The sequence below is a fragment of the Balaenoptera borealis genome, assembly GCF_965194805.1.
Source record: "Balaenoptera borealis genome assembly, chromosome: 11".
NCBI lineage: Eukaryota > Metazoa > Chordata > Mammalia > Artiodactyla > Balaenopteridae > Balaenoptera > Balaenoptera borealis.
The window spans coordinates 49,119,532-49,133,786 of record NC_138868.1 but is presented as its reverse complement, the minus strand read 5'-3'; the positions used below and the strand labels follow the sequence as shown (position 1 = coordinate 49,133,786).

Genomic DNA, 14,255 nt, shown 5'->3' with positions numbered 1-14,255 from the left:
CATTCAAATCTACTACAGTTTGCTGCCAGTAGTTGTACAAGGATTGAAAAATAGTATGAGACATTCTTTTTCATGGGTACATGGGGGACAGTGGGTAAACACACAAAATACTCATCTATTTAATGCCTTTTTATAATTTCAGATATTATTACTTTAAAATATTTCAAAATGAGTGGCCCAGACCACGAGTGTAGAATTTACAAAGACCGTGTATGTCAGAACCTCTTCATTGTAGTTGCTCTGTAGTTGGCCAGGCAGAAATCTGGGGACCCCATTTGCAGCTGGCATCTGAAGTGAGAGCAGTTTTGTTGGAACTGAGGCCTTAAGCCGCACAGTCTGTGCTGACTCTAGGTACATAGTGTCAGAAATGAGTTGAATTACAGGACACCCAGTTGGTGTCAGAGAATTGAGGACTGTTGTTGGAAAATGACATACCATCTCTCCCTGATTACCACAGTAGATTCCAGGCCAACCACAAATTTGGGAATTCCCACAATCCCCCTCAGGTTCTATAATTCTCTAGTATGACTCACAGAACTAAGGAAAGTGCTATACTTATGATTATAGTTTATTATAAAGGATACAAATGAACAGCCAGATGAAGAGCAAGTTCAGGGTGGGGAGGAGTGGACTCACAGAGCTTCCATTCCCCTTCCAAGTGCATGATCCTTCCAGCACATTCTGTGTTCACCAACCCAGACGTTCCCTGAACTCTGTTGTTTAGGGTTTTTACGTGGGGTTTCATTTCATAGGCAGGATTGATTAAATCATTGGCCATTAGTGATTGAATTCAATCTTCAGCCCCCTTCCCAGAGGTCAGGTTCTAACCCTCTAATCTCATGGTTGGTTCCTCTGGTGACCAGTCCCCATCCTGAAGCTCTCTAGGTGCCCCGTTAGGAGTTACCTCAGGTTCCTCAGGTGTGGTGGAAAGGGTCTCATTATGGACAATAAAAGACACTCCTATCACTCAGGAAATTGCAAGGGTTTTAGACAAAGACCAAATAAATGTTTTTTGTTGTACCATAGGCTACCCCCTGGTCTTTGACAGTGGATCCCTTATAGCAAAAAGATCGTGTCTGTCTGACCGTAACAGATATAGCAACATTTGGAGGAGTCAGTGTAGAATAGAAATAGGAGGCTTTTAACTCAATTTCCAAGTACATTTGACTATCAATGTCAGTATTATCATTTTAACAACAATGTAAGTGTAAGCCCATATTGCATTATGGTAGATACAACTTGGAAAGTGAAAGTCAAAAGAGACTGGCACGTTCCCAGAGTCCCTTTCGGTCCAGTCCATCTTCATATTGTATGAAAGATCTCCCAGGATGAGGCCACCCAGGTTTGCAGGCTTCCATTTGATCTTGGCAGGTTCCGAAAGCAGGAGTGGCCTCTGCACTGTGTAGCTCCATTCTTTCAGGCATGTGGTCTCATCGAGCTAAGAGATAATATCATCTCTTGCTTGGAGCTGCTTTCAGAGTGTTAATGTAATTTTGGGTGTCCCTCTTCATATAACCCATTTATTCATTCCTTTACCCTCCCTCTCTCCATTTATACCCAAACTTTTCCACTTTTGGAAGGGAGCGTGGCACCCGCTATGCTGCTCTAGGTTGCAGACAGCAGTACTCCTGTAGAAAGTACCTCCCATTCATTTAGAGTAGGGTTATGTAGACACAGAACCCATGGCCGTTTTTACCATTAGACAATATAGCTGCATTCACTGTTAATCCCAGTTTTGCCAAAAAGGGTAAAGGGACAATCCACTCCATCAGGTCCTTAGGAATTCTGACATAAAAATTTATAGTTTCTTGCTTGGGTATCATCCCTCCTTCTGGGACTTGTAGTTGCAGCCCTGATCCCGTGACCATTACGTAAGGAAAAGAAAGGTGAGGTGAGGTGGGAAGGAAAGAAAAAGTTATGGTCATCAGTCATCTTCCATGTGGGAAGGATTGCACAGTCATACTAGTATCCTTCTCCACCCCATATCCACCAGGGAGAAAAAAAAAAAGAGGACTCTATTTAGTGAGGACACTCCCTTAGCCCCACTCATGTTGAGTGTGAGCACACACTCATGCAGGTAAGAGAGCCCCTCATGCCTATATCTACCCGCCTTTTAGACAATGGATGCTTTAATTCCCCATTCCAATTCTCTATCAAACTGTTACTCTGAGCAGGATATCTCTCTGTCCATCTCTTTACACTATGGGGTGTAAAGTATGTACCTTGGTCTGAAGAAATGTCACTTGGTGATCCACATTGGTATAATATTTTCTGTACTGTTCTTTTATAGTACTCTGAGCATTTGCATCTATCACTGAGTAAGCAAAGTCTACACCAGAGTCAGGATCTATTCTTGTCAAGACCCATTGGATATCAGCATCTGACTCACTTGCCACTTGCTATGTTCACGGTCTTTCCCCCTCCAAGGTTATCTGCAACATCCCATCTGCAGACTCTGTCTTTTTTTTTTTTTTTCTTTTTCTTTTGGCAAACAAAACAGTTCTTAGTGGCAGTTTGTGCTTCAGAGGTGCAAGAGGGGTATGTCTAGACTGAGTCCATCTCTGTATTGCTGTAGTCCCTCAGTGTCCACTCATTTTATGCACCCAGGTGGCCTCCTCAACCAAGCACACCAGGATATCCACTAGTCAGTTCCAACCACCTTGTGAACCTGCTAGTCGGTTCTTCCTACGGGCATCACCATGTCCTACTGTAATGCATCCCTCAAATTCTCATAGTGATTTCAATATGGCCATGCCTCATAGGGGCATCCCTTTAATATGCCAGTTTTCCATTCCCTTAAGGCCAGGCCATTGGACACCACCAATGAGTCAGTAAAAGCTCAAACATAGGGGCTTTTTATCATCGTTCATTTCTTCCATCATTGCTAGGAAAACAGGATATAATTCAGCTCACTGAACTGACTGGGTTTTTTTTTTTCATTATTACATTGGATTCCTACTCAAAAGGAGGACCAAAAAGTCCTGCTGAACTAATTGGTTTTTACCTTCTTCGAACAGTATGGTAACCTTCCAAACAGGATGCGGTCCGTTCACCTTGGAACTGCCATCCATAAATGAAGCAGCTCTTTTCTGGTCAGCTGAAAAGCTGTTTACAGGGCGCTATCCATAGAATAGACTCTGGCAGTTCCTCATGTGTTTCCAAAGTCAGTCCTTGGAGAAGAGGGTACACCTGCTTGTGAATCCACTGAGTAACTCTGCATTCCTCTGATAACATATTCCTATACAAACCATTTCCATTTTATTATGGAACTCTACTGGCCACTGCCCTCCCCATTAACATGTTTTTCTGACCTCACCCAAGACATCACTGATACTTCAGGTTTTAAGATTATTATTTATTTTTTATTTACAAAATTTTTAGCTGTGGTTAAAAACACAACATGAAGTTTACCATCTTAACTATTCTTAAATGTGCAGTTTAGTAGTGTTGAGTATATTCACATTGTTGTGCAACAAATCCCTTGAACTTTTTCATCTGGCAGAACTGAAATTCTATACCAATTAAACAATAGCTCCTCATTTCTCCTTCCCTCCAGCCCCTGTCAACCGCTGCTCCACTTTCTGTTTCTATGAACTTGAGTATTCTAGGACACCTTTTATAAGTGAAATCACCATACGGTATTTGTCTTTTTTGTGACTGGCTTATTTTAAATAATTAGCATAATGTCCTCCGGGTTCATCCATATTGTAGCAGGTGTCAGCATTTCTTTCCCTTTTAAGTCTGAATAATATTACACTGTACATATATACTACGTTTTGTTTATCCACTCATCTGGCAATGGACACGAGTTGCTTCCACCTCTTGGCTATTGTGAATAATGTGGCTATGAACATGGGTATAAAATATCTGAGATCCTGCTTTCGATTCTTTTTTATACATACCTAGAAGTAGATTGCTGGATCATCTGGTAATTCTATTTTTAATTTTTTGAAAAACCACCACCCTGTTTCCCATAGTGGCTGCACCATTTTACATTCCTACCAGTAGATGCACAAGTGTTCCAGTTTCTGCACATCGTCCCCAACATTTGTTATTTTCTGGTTTTTTCTTTTTTTTTTTTTTTTTGATAGTAACCATACTAATGGGTGTGAGGTGAGAAGATTATTTTTTTGTCCTTCAGTCATAGGGACAGTTTCAATTAATGTTCAATAGCAAGCTAGTAATTGCCCCTCAAATGGAAATTCTCTAGTCCAAGTCCCAGTAGTCATTACTGTGGAGTGTTTACAAGCTTTTGGTATAAACCTGTTTACACTCCACATAGGTCTCTGGTACAGAGAATTCACTCATACCAGCATTCAAAGTTTTATTCTATACTGTGTGGGCTCAGGCAATCTTTTGTGAAAAGAAATTTTAATTGAAGTATAGTTGATTTACAGTGTTGTGTTAGTTTCAGGTGTACAGCAAAGTAAATCAGATATATATGTATGTCTATATATGTGTGTGTGTATATATATATATTCTTTTTCAGATTCTTTTCTATTATAGGTTATTACAAGATATTGATAGTTCCCTGTGCTGCACAGTGGGTCCTTGTTGTTTATTTTATATATAGTAGTGTGTATCTGTTAATCCCAAACTCCTAGTTTATCCCTCCCCCTTTTCCCCTTTGGTAACCATAAGTTTGTTTTCTATGTCTATGAGTCTATTTCTGTTTTGTAAATAGTTCATTTTATCATTTTTTTAGATTCCACATATAAGTGATGTCATATGATATTTGTCTTTCTCTGTCTGACTTAGTTCACTTAGTATGATAATCCCTAGGTCCATCCATGTTGCTGCAAATGGCATTATTTCATTCCTTTTATGGCTGAGTAATATTCCATTGTGTGTGTGTGTGTGTGTGTGTGTGTGTGTGTGTGTGTGTGTGTCTATGAAGATATGCCACATCCATTCATCTGTCAATGGACATTTAGACTGCTTCCATGTCTTGGCTATTGTAAAGAGTGCTGCAATGAACATTGGGGTGCACATATCTTTTTTAATTAGAGTTTTCTCTGTATATATGCCCAGGAGTGGGATAGCTGGATCATATGGTAACCTTATTTTTAGTTTTTTAAGGATCCTCCATACTGTTTTCCATAGTGGCTGCACCAATTTACATTCCCACCATCAGTGTAGGATGGTTCCCTTTTCTCCACACCCTCTCCAGCATTTATTATTTGTAGAATTTTGAAGATGGCTATTCTTCTGGTTTGAGGTGGTACCTCATTGTAGTTTTGATTTACATTTCTCTAATAATTAGGGATGTTAAGCATCTTTTCATGTGCCTGTTGGCCATTGTATGTCTGCTTTGGAGAAATGTCTATTTAGGTCTTCTGTCCATTTTTTGATTTGGTTGTTTATTTTTTTTATATTAAGCTGTATGAGCTGTTTGTATATTTTGGAAATTAATTCCTTGTTGGTCGCATCGTTTGTGTTCAGGCAATCTTACTTGTTCCCATTTAGCATGTCCTATTAATGCTGCTTAAAGAGAAATTTATGTCTTGTGTTTTACAACAGTAGGTAGGGGAAACATTCCTCAGTCAGTTACAATATCCATCCACATAATACACTCAGGTAAAAGACACAAAGAGACCCAATCATTTCATGTAAAGCCTGTTTAAACATTCCAATTCTCATCCAAACCTCCACTTAAATTCTATCAACCCTTACATTTCTATATTCTCTCAATCTAATTGCAGCTCCGGGTACAGATCACCAATGGGTTTTGATACTTGACAAGGGACATGAGGCTCCCTTGTCAAGGAGTCCCAGACCCTTGGGACTGTTGACCATTTTACCCACTCATAAGACTTTGTGTCCCCAGCAGGTGTCCAGCCAAGGGACATAGGTAGTTGGTATGAAGGTGATTGCAGTGCAGAAGTAGTTAAGTGAATGGATTCTGGATGTATTGTGGGATCTGGGACTGATTATATGGGGAGAGGGCATTGTGGTAACTGGAGGAAAAAGGAATCATTCCCCAACAAGCTCCTATGTCCATCAACAGAAAAATGGAAAAAAAAATATTTTGGTATAGTCATACAATGACTAAAAAAGTCAAAGAAAAAGTTCAATTACTGGTGTGTACAATACATGGATGAATCTCAAAAATATACTGAGTGCCATAAGCCAGACACAGAAGAGTTCATTCTATATTATTCCATTTATATAAAGTCAAAGAACAAGCAAAACAAAATTATGGTTGATGTAAGTCAGAAAAGTGGTTACCTCTGAGCGGAAGGTATTATTTTGAAAGGGGCATGAGGGAACAATTGGGGGTGATGGAAAGGTTATAGATCTTGATGTGGGTCATCCATGTTTACACGGATGTACACATATGTAAAAATTAATTAAGCAGTAAATTTAAGATTTTATACGTAAACTTTTAAATTTTGTGTTTATAAGTTAGCCCTCAATAAAAACATTAAAGGTAATCATTCAAGGAATAGATATAGAAAACATAACTTCTTCCATATTGTTAGAGGAAAAAGAAAGGAATAAAGTCAAATCATGTGATACCAGAGATGGCAGGAAAGATGGAAAAAAGAGGCAAGAAAGGCATGGTTAACAGACAGCACACCATAAGCTGGCAGAAAAAAATCTGAAAAATATTGAGCTACATAAGTGTCAGACAAAACAAATTAAGGTAAAAAAATATTATGAATAAGGATCATTATGTAATAAAATCATTCACCAGAAATACATAGCAATTCTCAATCTTCATGCATTTAACAATATAATCTTAAGTTACATGAAGCAAAAATGGACATAAAAATAAAGAGAAATGAATAAATCTACAATTATGGGAATTTAAAAGTTCTCAACAACTCTATCAAATAAAAAATAAGTTAGGATATGGAAGACTTGAACATCGCTATATAAGGAAAGAATTCTACCCCAATATTTAGAGAATATACTTTCTTCTCAAGCATACGTGGACTGTTAGACACACAACACACACACAAGCACACATACACTTCAGGTCATAAAGCAAGTTTCAGCAAATACCAACGTATGGATATCATATAGAGCATGTTAGAAAACAACCAAAAATATCCATATGTTTGAAATTTTAAAAACATACTTCTTTATAATTCATGAGTCAAGAAATGATGAAAATGAGAAAATGTTAGGAACGGAACAACAGTGAAAATAACCATGTATCACAGCTCAGGGCACGCTGTTAACTAGTACATGGAGAGTAAAATTTAAACTTAGATACAACAATCAGAAGAAATGTTTTTTGAAACTCTTAATGCACTAAGTGTCTTACCTAAAAATCTAGAACAAAAATAATACAAATTGTAAATCCAAAGAATTATGGAAAGGAAAAAAGACAATAGCAGCAAATAAAATCAGAACAGAATCAGCAAAGAAAAAGTGTAGTTCTTTGAAAAGATAAAAAACTTCTGGCAAGACTGGTCACAAAAAAGAGAGAAAGCAAAACAGGACATGGCTATTGATAAAATAAAATTTCAAATTAAACAAAGATGGATAACTTATAGAAAAAAGTATATCTTACAAAAACCAAGTCAAGAAGAAATTTTTAAAAATCTGAATAGACTGAAAACTAAAAGAAATTTGGGCAAAAATCTCCCCAGCTAGGTATGGGAAAGAAAATTATTGGCTAATACCCTTTATGCCCAGAAATGTAAAATTTCTAAGTATGAGCAAACAAAATTCGTTAATATACTTAAAAATGAATACATCCCAACAGGTAAGTTTACCTTAGAAATATAATAATGATTTAATAATAAAAATTTGTTACTGCAATTCCTCACATGAACTGATGGGATGCATTTATACTTTAGCTTCCATTTATGCATGCTAAAAAAATCTGAAAGCCTTAAAAGAGTACCCATTAAAATCAGAAACATCATAAAAATGCCTCCTTGCACTACCCTTTTCAAGATTATATGGCTATTGCAATAAAAAAATGTAACACATAATATATATATACACATTCCCACACAAAGTAAATATTTTTTTTAAAAAGTGGCTTTAGACATTACTATCTCGGGTGAAGACAGTTCACCAATTTACTTTTCATACTTATTTCCATTCAGAGAATATCGCGAGGAACGAATCTGAACTGTGTAATTCGTTAGAATGAACCCAAAATGTTTTGTTTTCCTGAGGTGCGCCCTTCTTTCGCGATGAAGCGGTAAAGGCTTTAGTTAGTGTCCTATGCTTGCTTAGGTGCTACTGTGGCGAGTGTCCTAGTGCTGTCACATTTGCCTTTATTTTGTCCCTCAGGTGACTTTCTGTTCAATATTTATCTTAAAGGGCAGTTTCAATACTACATAACTATGAGTCCTTTGAAGGTTGAAAAATGCAAGAAAACGGTGCAGGAGGGAGAGATGGCACATCCAAAGAATGACTCCCTCTTCTTCCTATACCACCAAAGAACCCTCCACTTATCAAGTTCTCTCTTTCCCCTTGGCAACGCAAAAAATCTTATCCTTAACACATTTTACGTACAAACTGCATTTTAAAACTTTAAAATTGTTATTATTCCATTTTTTTCAACTACTTTTTCTGTTTGAATGTGGTTTTGGGTAACGTGGATTGGAATGCATTAAAATTCCTCTCATTAAGAGCAATGGGAAAAACTTTTTGATGTAACCTAACAGCTTTTCATTTTGCAGCCGAGCTTTCAGGAGTGACTTAAAGAATTCAGGCGAACGATAGGTTACTCAGTCGTAGTTAAACGACTGGAAAAAAGTCACAAAACCGCCAACCTCCCTAGTTGCCGGCGGGACGGCCCTCCCCGCACCACCAACCAATCACAACCAGCAAGAGCCGGCCAGGCTGCGGGAACTAGACCCGAGAGGCACAAACCGGAGCGTTCCGCCTGCGCAGCTGACTTGTGGTTCCGGGGGCTTCCGCGACGACGCACCGCCAACCGGTAGGAGCCGCCCTCGGCCAGCGGGCTCGGAGGCCAAGACCGGTGCCTCGACTTCGCCGCCCACCGCCACTGACCGCCCGACCCGCAGACATGGTGGAAGCGGATCGCCCGGGGAAGCTCTTCATTGGCGGGCTCAACCTCGAAACCGACGAGAAAATCCTCGAGGCCACGTTTGGCAAGTATGGCTGCATCACCGAGGTGCTCCTGATGAAAGATCGAGAAACCAGCAAGTCCAGGGGCTTCGCGTTCGTCACCTTCGAAAGCCCGGCAGACGCCAAGGCCGCCGCCAGAGACATGAACGGCAAGTCCCTGGATGGTAAGGCCATTAAGGTGGCCCAGGCCACCAAGCCGCTGTTCGAGAGCGGCCGGCGGGGTCCGCCGCCGTCCCACAGCCGCCCGAGGGGCCTGCTCGGGGCCCGCGGCGGCGGCGGCCCACGGCGCCCCCAGTCCCGGGGCGGGCCGGCGGACGACGGCGGTTACGCGGGCGACTTCGACCTGCGGTCCTCCCGGGCCCCGCTGCCTGTGAAGCGCGGGCCGCCGCCGCCGCGCAGGGCCGGCCCGCCCCCGAAGAGGGCCGCGCCGTCGGGCCCGGCTCACAGCGGAGGCGGTGGAATACGCGGGCGGCCTCCGGCCGCTCGGGGGCGAGACGGCTATGCCGGGCCGCCGCGCCGGGAGCCACCGCCCCCGCGCCGGGACCCGTACCTGGGCCCCCGGGAGGAGGGCTACTTGCCCCGACACAGCTACTCGTCGAGCCGCAACTACTCGAGCGTCCGCGACCCCCGGGATTTTGCTCCCTCGCCCAGAGAGTACACCTACCGCGACTACGGCCACTCCAGCGCCCGGGACGACTGTGCATCGAGAGGCTACGGCGACCGAGACGGCTACGGGGGGCGCGACCGCGACTACCTGGATCACCCGAGTGGAGGCTCCTACCGAGACCACTTCGAGAGCTACGGGGACCCGCGCAGCGCCGCCCCTGCACGGTGGCCCCTGCCATCTTACGGCGGCGGCCGCTACGACGAGTACCGCGGCTGCTCGCCCGACGCCTACGGTGGCGGCCGGAGCGAGCGCTATTGGAGGGGCCGCGACCGGGCAGGCAGAGCTGATCGCGGGCTGCCGCCGTCCATGGAGAGGGGGTGCCCGCCCCCGCGCGAGTCCTACAGCGGGTCCGGCCGCAGGGCCCCCCTAGGCGGAGGCCGCCTGGGAAGCTGCTCGGAGAGAGGGGGAGACCGGAGCAGATACTAAGCAGCAAGAGAGTTGGGACCAAAATCCGCATTCAAAGAAGCTGCCGAAAAGCAGAGACTGTTCTATGGTAACTACTCAAGGACTAGTGCAAGGAAGAGTTGTTTTTACGTTTTAAGAATTTCCTGTTAACTTTCTCTCCATAATTTTTTTTTTTTTTTGGTACTTTTGAGAGGAAAAAGTTAAAACTCGTTTTGATCTCGTTTTGGAATTGTTAACGTTTCTTTCAACAAGTTCATTTAAAAGTATACGACTTGAACCTGCGTACTAGTTTTCTTATATTTCCAAGTAGAAATTCTCCTAAAGGCTTCCTTCCTTATAAATTCTCCTGATAAATGAGGCCAAAAGTTCTAAGATCTTTTACAAAGATCTTTCTGCCCACCTAAAATGGAAAATTCGGTCATTCTGTCCATTCAAACCAACTAGATTTTTGGGAGAGTGGGAGGGATTGGTGTGTTTTACTCCTAAGATTTCAAAGTGTCTTTCAAACTGAATCTAAGTGTTAACCGTATTAAAAACCAAACAGCTGACAGCAACAACAAAAACCACTTAGATCAGTTGTATATGTAACAAAAGAAAGTTCTATTCACTCAGTAAGTCTAAAAAAACAAATGGAGAATGCTGGCCACATTTTGCCTGTTTTCTTATTCTTTGGAAATCTGCAGAATCTCCTGTTCCCTTACTCCCCAAAATACCATTCTTGTGTTGAACTAGGATGGAATACTATATTAAAAATTCAGCCAACCAGCCACAAAACTGCAAACCGCCCCCCATAAAATCATTAATACCATTCCCTTTCACCACCAACAAATTATTAAGAAACAAGTAGAAAATATACCAATGGTGGATTTGGGTATCCAGATGGCTTCCATTCCTAACTGCAAGCTACTTGCCCTTGGCTGTAGAGAATTGGAGAATTGGGTTTCTTCCCCTAGGGATGGAAGAATCAAAAGTAAGCATCATTAGAGCTCAGAAACTCAGAGGATCCCTGAGAGCTTGGCATTTCAACATCTGAGGATCTCAGCCTGTTATGAGGTCCTCCTGTCCACAAAAGGCAAGGGCATGGGTTGAGTGGTCTATACTCTTATGGTGGGGAGAAGGGCTTGAGCAAAGATCATAGAGGCTTCCTCCAAAGTGGCTCAAGGATATGAGAGTCTCCTTTTTTCACCCCAAGCACAAGGTAAGAAACACCTTTTCCATTTAACTCGTGTGGAATTCCTCTGTTCATCTAAAAGAAAGGTAATTGTACAGTCAAGGGTCTCTAACGACCAGACAGAGACGGATCGGGTCAAAATATTAGGATCCATGTTCAGTGTTATAATTGCTAGAGAAACAGATGAACACCTGAACAACAACAAAAAGTCCTTAAAGGGATCTGAATGTAACACACATACATGACTCTAAAAACATGATTTTTTGACACAATAATAAAGTAGGTGAATTACAGGAGAGGCTGCAATAGTGGCCCAGAAGATCAAATGCAAGAAATAGCTCAACAACAAAAAAAGATCCATGAGTTAACCTGGCAAAAATGTGTAAGACCTTAATGGAAAAATTGCTAATTTTTGTTAAAGGACATAAAAGAAGCCTAAATAAATGGAGATTCATGTCATGTCATGGTTGGGAAGACTATCATAACTGTTCTCAACCTTGCCAAATTAATTTGGAAAATCAGTACAACTTCCAGTGAAATTACAACATGATTTCTTTTTGCCACACAGCACCCCTCCCCTCTTCCCCAATAATATCATATATTTGTGTTGATCAGCGATGGAATACTAAAAAGATTTGGCCAATCAACCACAAAACTGAAAAAAAATTAATAGCTCCTATTCACTACCAACAAATTATTAAGAAATAGATTTTTTAAAAGACACTAATGGGAGATTTAGCTAATCCTAAAACTTATATGGTAGAATAAAGAGCAAGAAGAGCAAAGTAATTCTGAAAAAAAAGAGAACTTACCCTACTGGATATCAAGACTTATTAGAAAATTATAGTAATTTAAGCTGTGTGACATCAACAGACAAATATAGACAGATCAATAGACCAAAATAGCCTAGAAACAGGCCAAGCTGTATATGAAAACATGGTATTATGACAGATAGCTTTAAAGCAATGGTGAAAGGATGGACTTTTTTTAATGGCTATCTCTGCAAAAAGAGATTCCCTAATACTGTACACAAAAATACATTCTAGCTGGTTTGAAGATAAATGTGATGTGAAGAGGAAAAAAATTTAAACACTTAGAAGAAAATAAATATATCACACTGAGGTACAGAGTTTCTTTTTAAGATAAGCACAAACCTAGGAGGAAAATGTTGATACAATTTTCCACAGTAAGATTTTTTTTGTGATAAAAGACACTGGTAAATTGAAGTATTAAACCATAGATTGGAACAATTTATTTGCATTGAATAATTTCCAAAAGAATACTTAGAAAACAATAAGAAAGAAAAAATACCAAGAAAAAAGTGGGCAAAAGAACTCATACCTTTCTGATAGATGTGGAAATTGACACAATCACTTTGGAAATAATCTTGGCAATGTCTAATAAAGTTGGAGGGAACATACCTTAATGACCCAGAAAATCTGCTTCAAGGAGAGGACCTAGAGAAATTTGCACAAGTACACAAGGAGATATGCACAGGATTGGTCTTTACAGCATTTTTGAATGTTAAAAAGGGTAGAAAGACCCTACTGGAGAGGATCAACTGAGATTCATTCTTCGGTGAAGTTCCATGTAGAAGCTAATGTGAATCAACCAGATCCACATGTATCAACATAGGTAAATATCAATATTTGCTGGGTGGAAAAGGTAAATTCTGTAAATATAGATGTGCTATAAAAGAACAAAAATATTATTGGAGTGATACACAAGAAGTCAGGATATTTAGTGTGGGGAGTGAGCTTTAGCTGAATTTGTAATGTTTTATCTCTTTAAAAGAGGTGGATTTTAAGCAAAAATGACAATGTTACCTTAAATTTCTATGGTCTGCACATTGGCATCTCTTACTGTATAATTTCAAAATACTTTATAATACAAATTTTAATATGAAAAATAGAGATCAGTAAGCACCAGAATATAATGGCTACTCAAAAAAATGTTAACTATTACTCTGAAACTGTCTTACCTTGACAGTGATTCTCCCTCCCATGTTTGTTCCCTCTGGGTGGACGACGCCTTATTCTGTCTGACTCAATTTATAGAACCTTCTTATTCTAGACTGTGCTCATGGCTAGCTCACGATAACCGCAAGGGTAGAACTTTTATATCTGAGAACCAAATCTTAGCTGACAGTACAGTTTTCCCTTTGCTATTCTTTTTGAAGTATAATAGCGATGAAAACCTTTTTCCAGTTAACAGAATTGTTATTTCTGAGGAGTAATCTCATGGCTATTGAAACTACTAATAATTTTTTTAAAAGTGAGATGCAAACATTTGGAAATAAAGACTTAGCCAGAGCTTAAATGAGCTCAAGAGATCATAGCTTACAAAGGCTGTGGATTTCTCATGGACGTATGTAACAGACCCAATATTTCCTCAGTGGAAATTAATGTATTAGAGCTATCTTTGTAGGAAAATAAGCAAGAGAGCTAGTCAGTTGAGATCTTGTTTATAATCACTTTCATGAGAGAGAGAGAGAGAGAGAGAGAGAGAGCGAGAGCGAGAGAGCATATCAAGTGTTTTGCAGGACTGACTCCCTGGGTATAATTTAAGGAATGTGCATCTCATAACCAAAACCTTGACGTTCTCTATCTTGAGCTTGTCTCAGCCTATTCCTGAGACCCCTTCTCCACATTCCTTCTGTCCAGAACAGGGTTCCAGAAGAATCCAGACTGTCCATGTGGCAACTGACAGCATTGCTGAATATTTCCCCATCAGGTGAGGCCTTAACATCTTCCATCTCTGATTGCAACCTGAATCCTGGGGTTCTCCTAGAGTGTTGGAGGGAGACTTGTTTCCTATAGGTCAATAGCTCCCCTTTTCCCCTTGCCTCAGGACAGGTAAGATGGCAAAGAATTTTCTGCCTGTATTTCTCCAACCTGGGACCTCTCTAACATTTCTCAACCTTAAGATTATGTGGGGTCCATGCTGCCTCCC

The 14,255-nt window shown here is 40.8% G+C and overlaps 2 protein-coding genes across 2 annotated transcripts in view; both read left to right on the top strand.

Annotated features, from left to right (window-relative positions):
• Positions 1–8,715, top strand: part of NLRP14 (NLR family pyrin domain containing 14) — a 64,453-nt gene extending 55,738 nt beyond the window's left edge. The window contains 1 exon segment of the mRNA XM_082341698.1: positions 8,287–8,715. Coding sequence (XP_082197824.1) covers positions 8,287–8,329 — 43 coding nt within the window. The 3' untranslated portion in view covers positions 8,330–8,715.
• Positions 8,716–8,867: 152 nt separating this feature from the next.
• On the top strand, positions 8,868–13,796 carry RBMXL2 (RBMX like 2). The gene has a single exon (XM_082341613.1). It carries the CDS (start codon positions 8,999–9,001, stop codon positions 10,151–10,153), a length of 1,155 nt encoding a protein of 384 aa, XP_082197739.1. The 5' UTR covers positions 8,868–8,998; the 3' UTR covers positions 10,154–13,796.
• Positions 13,797–14,255: the final 459 nt, after the last annotated feature.

Bases quoted from the DNA above. Each gene is read 5' to 3' on its own strand.
- RBMXL2 (XM_082341613.1), top strand. From the start codon at position 8,999: ATGGTGGAAGCGGATCGCCCGGGGAAGCTCTTCATTGGCGGGCTCAAC.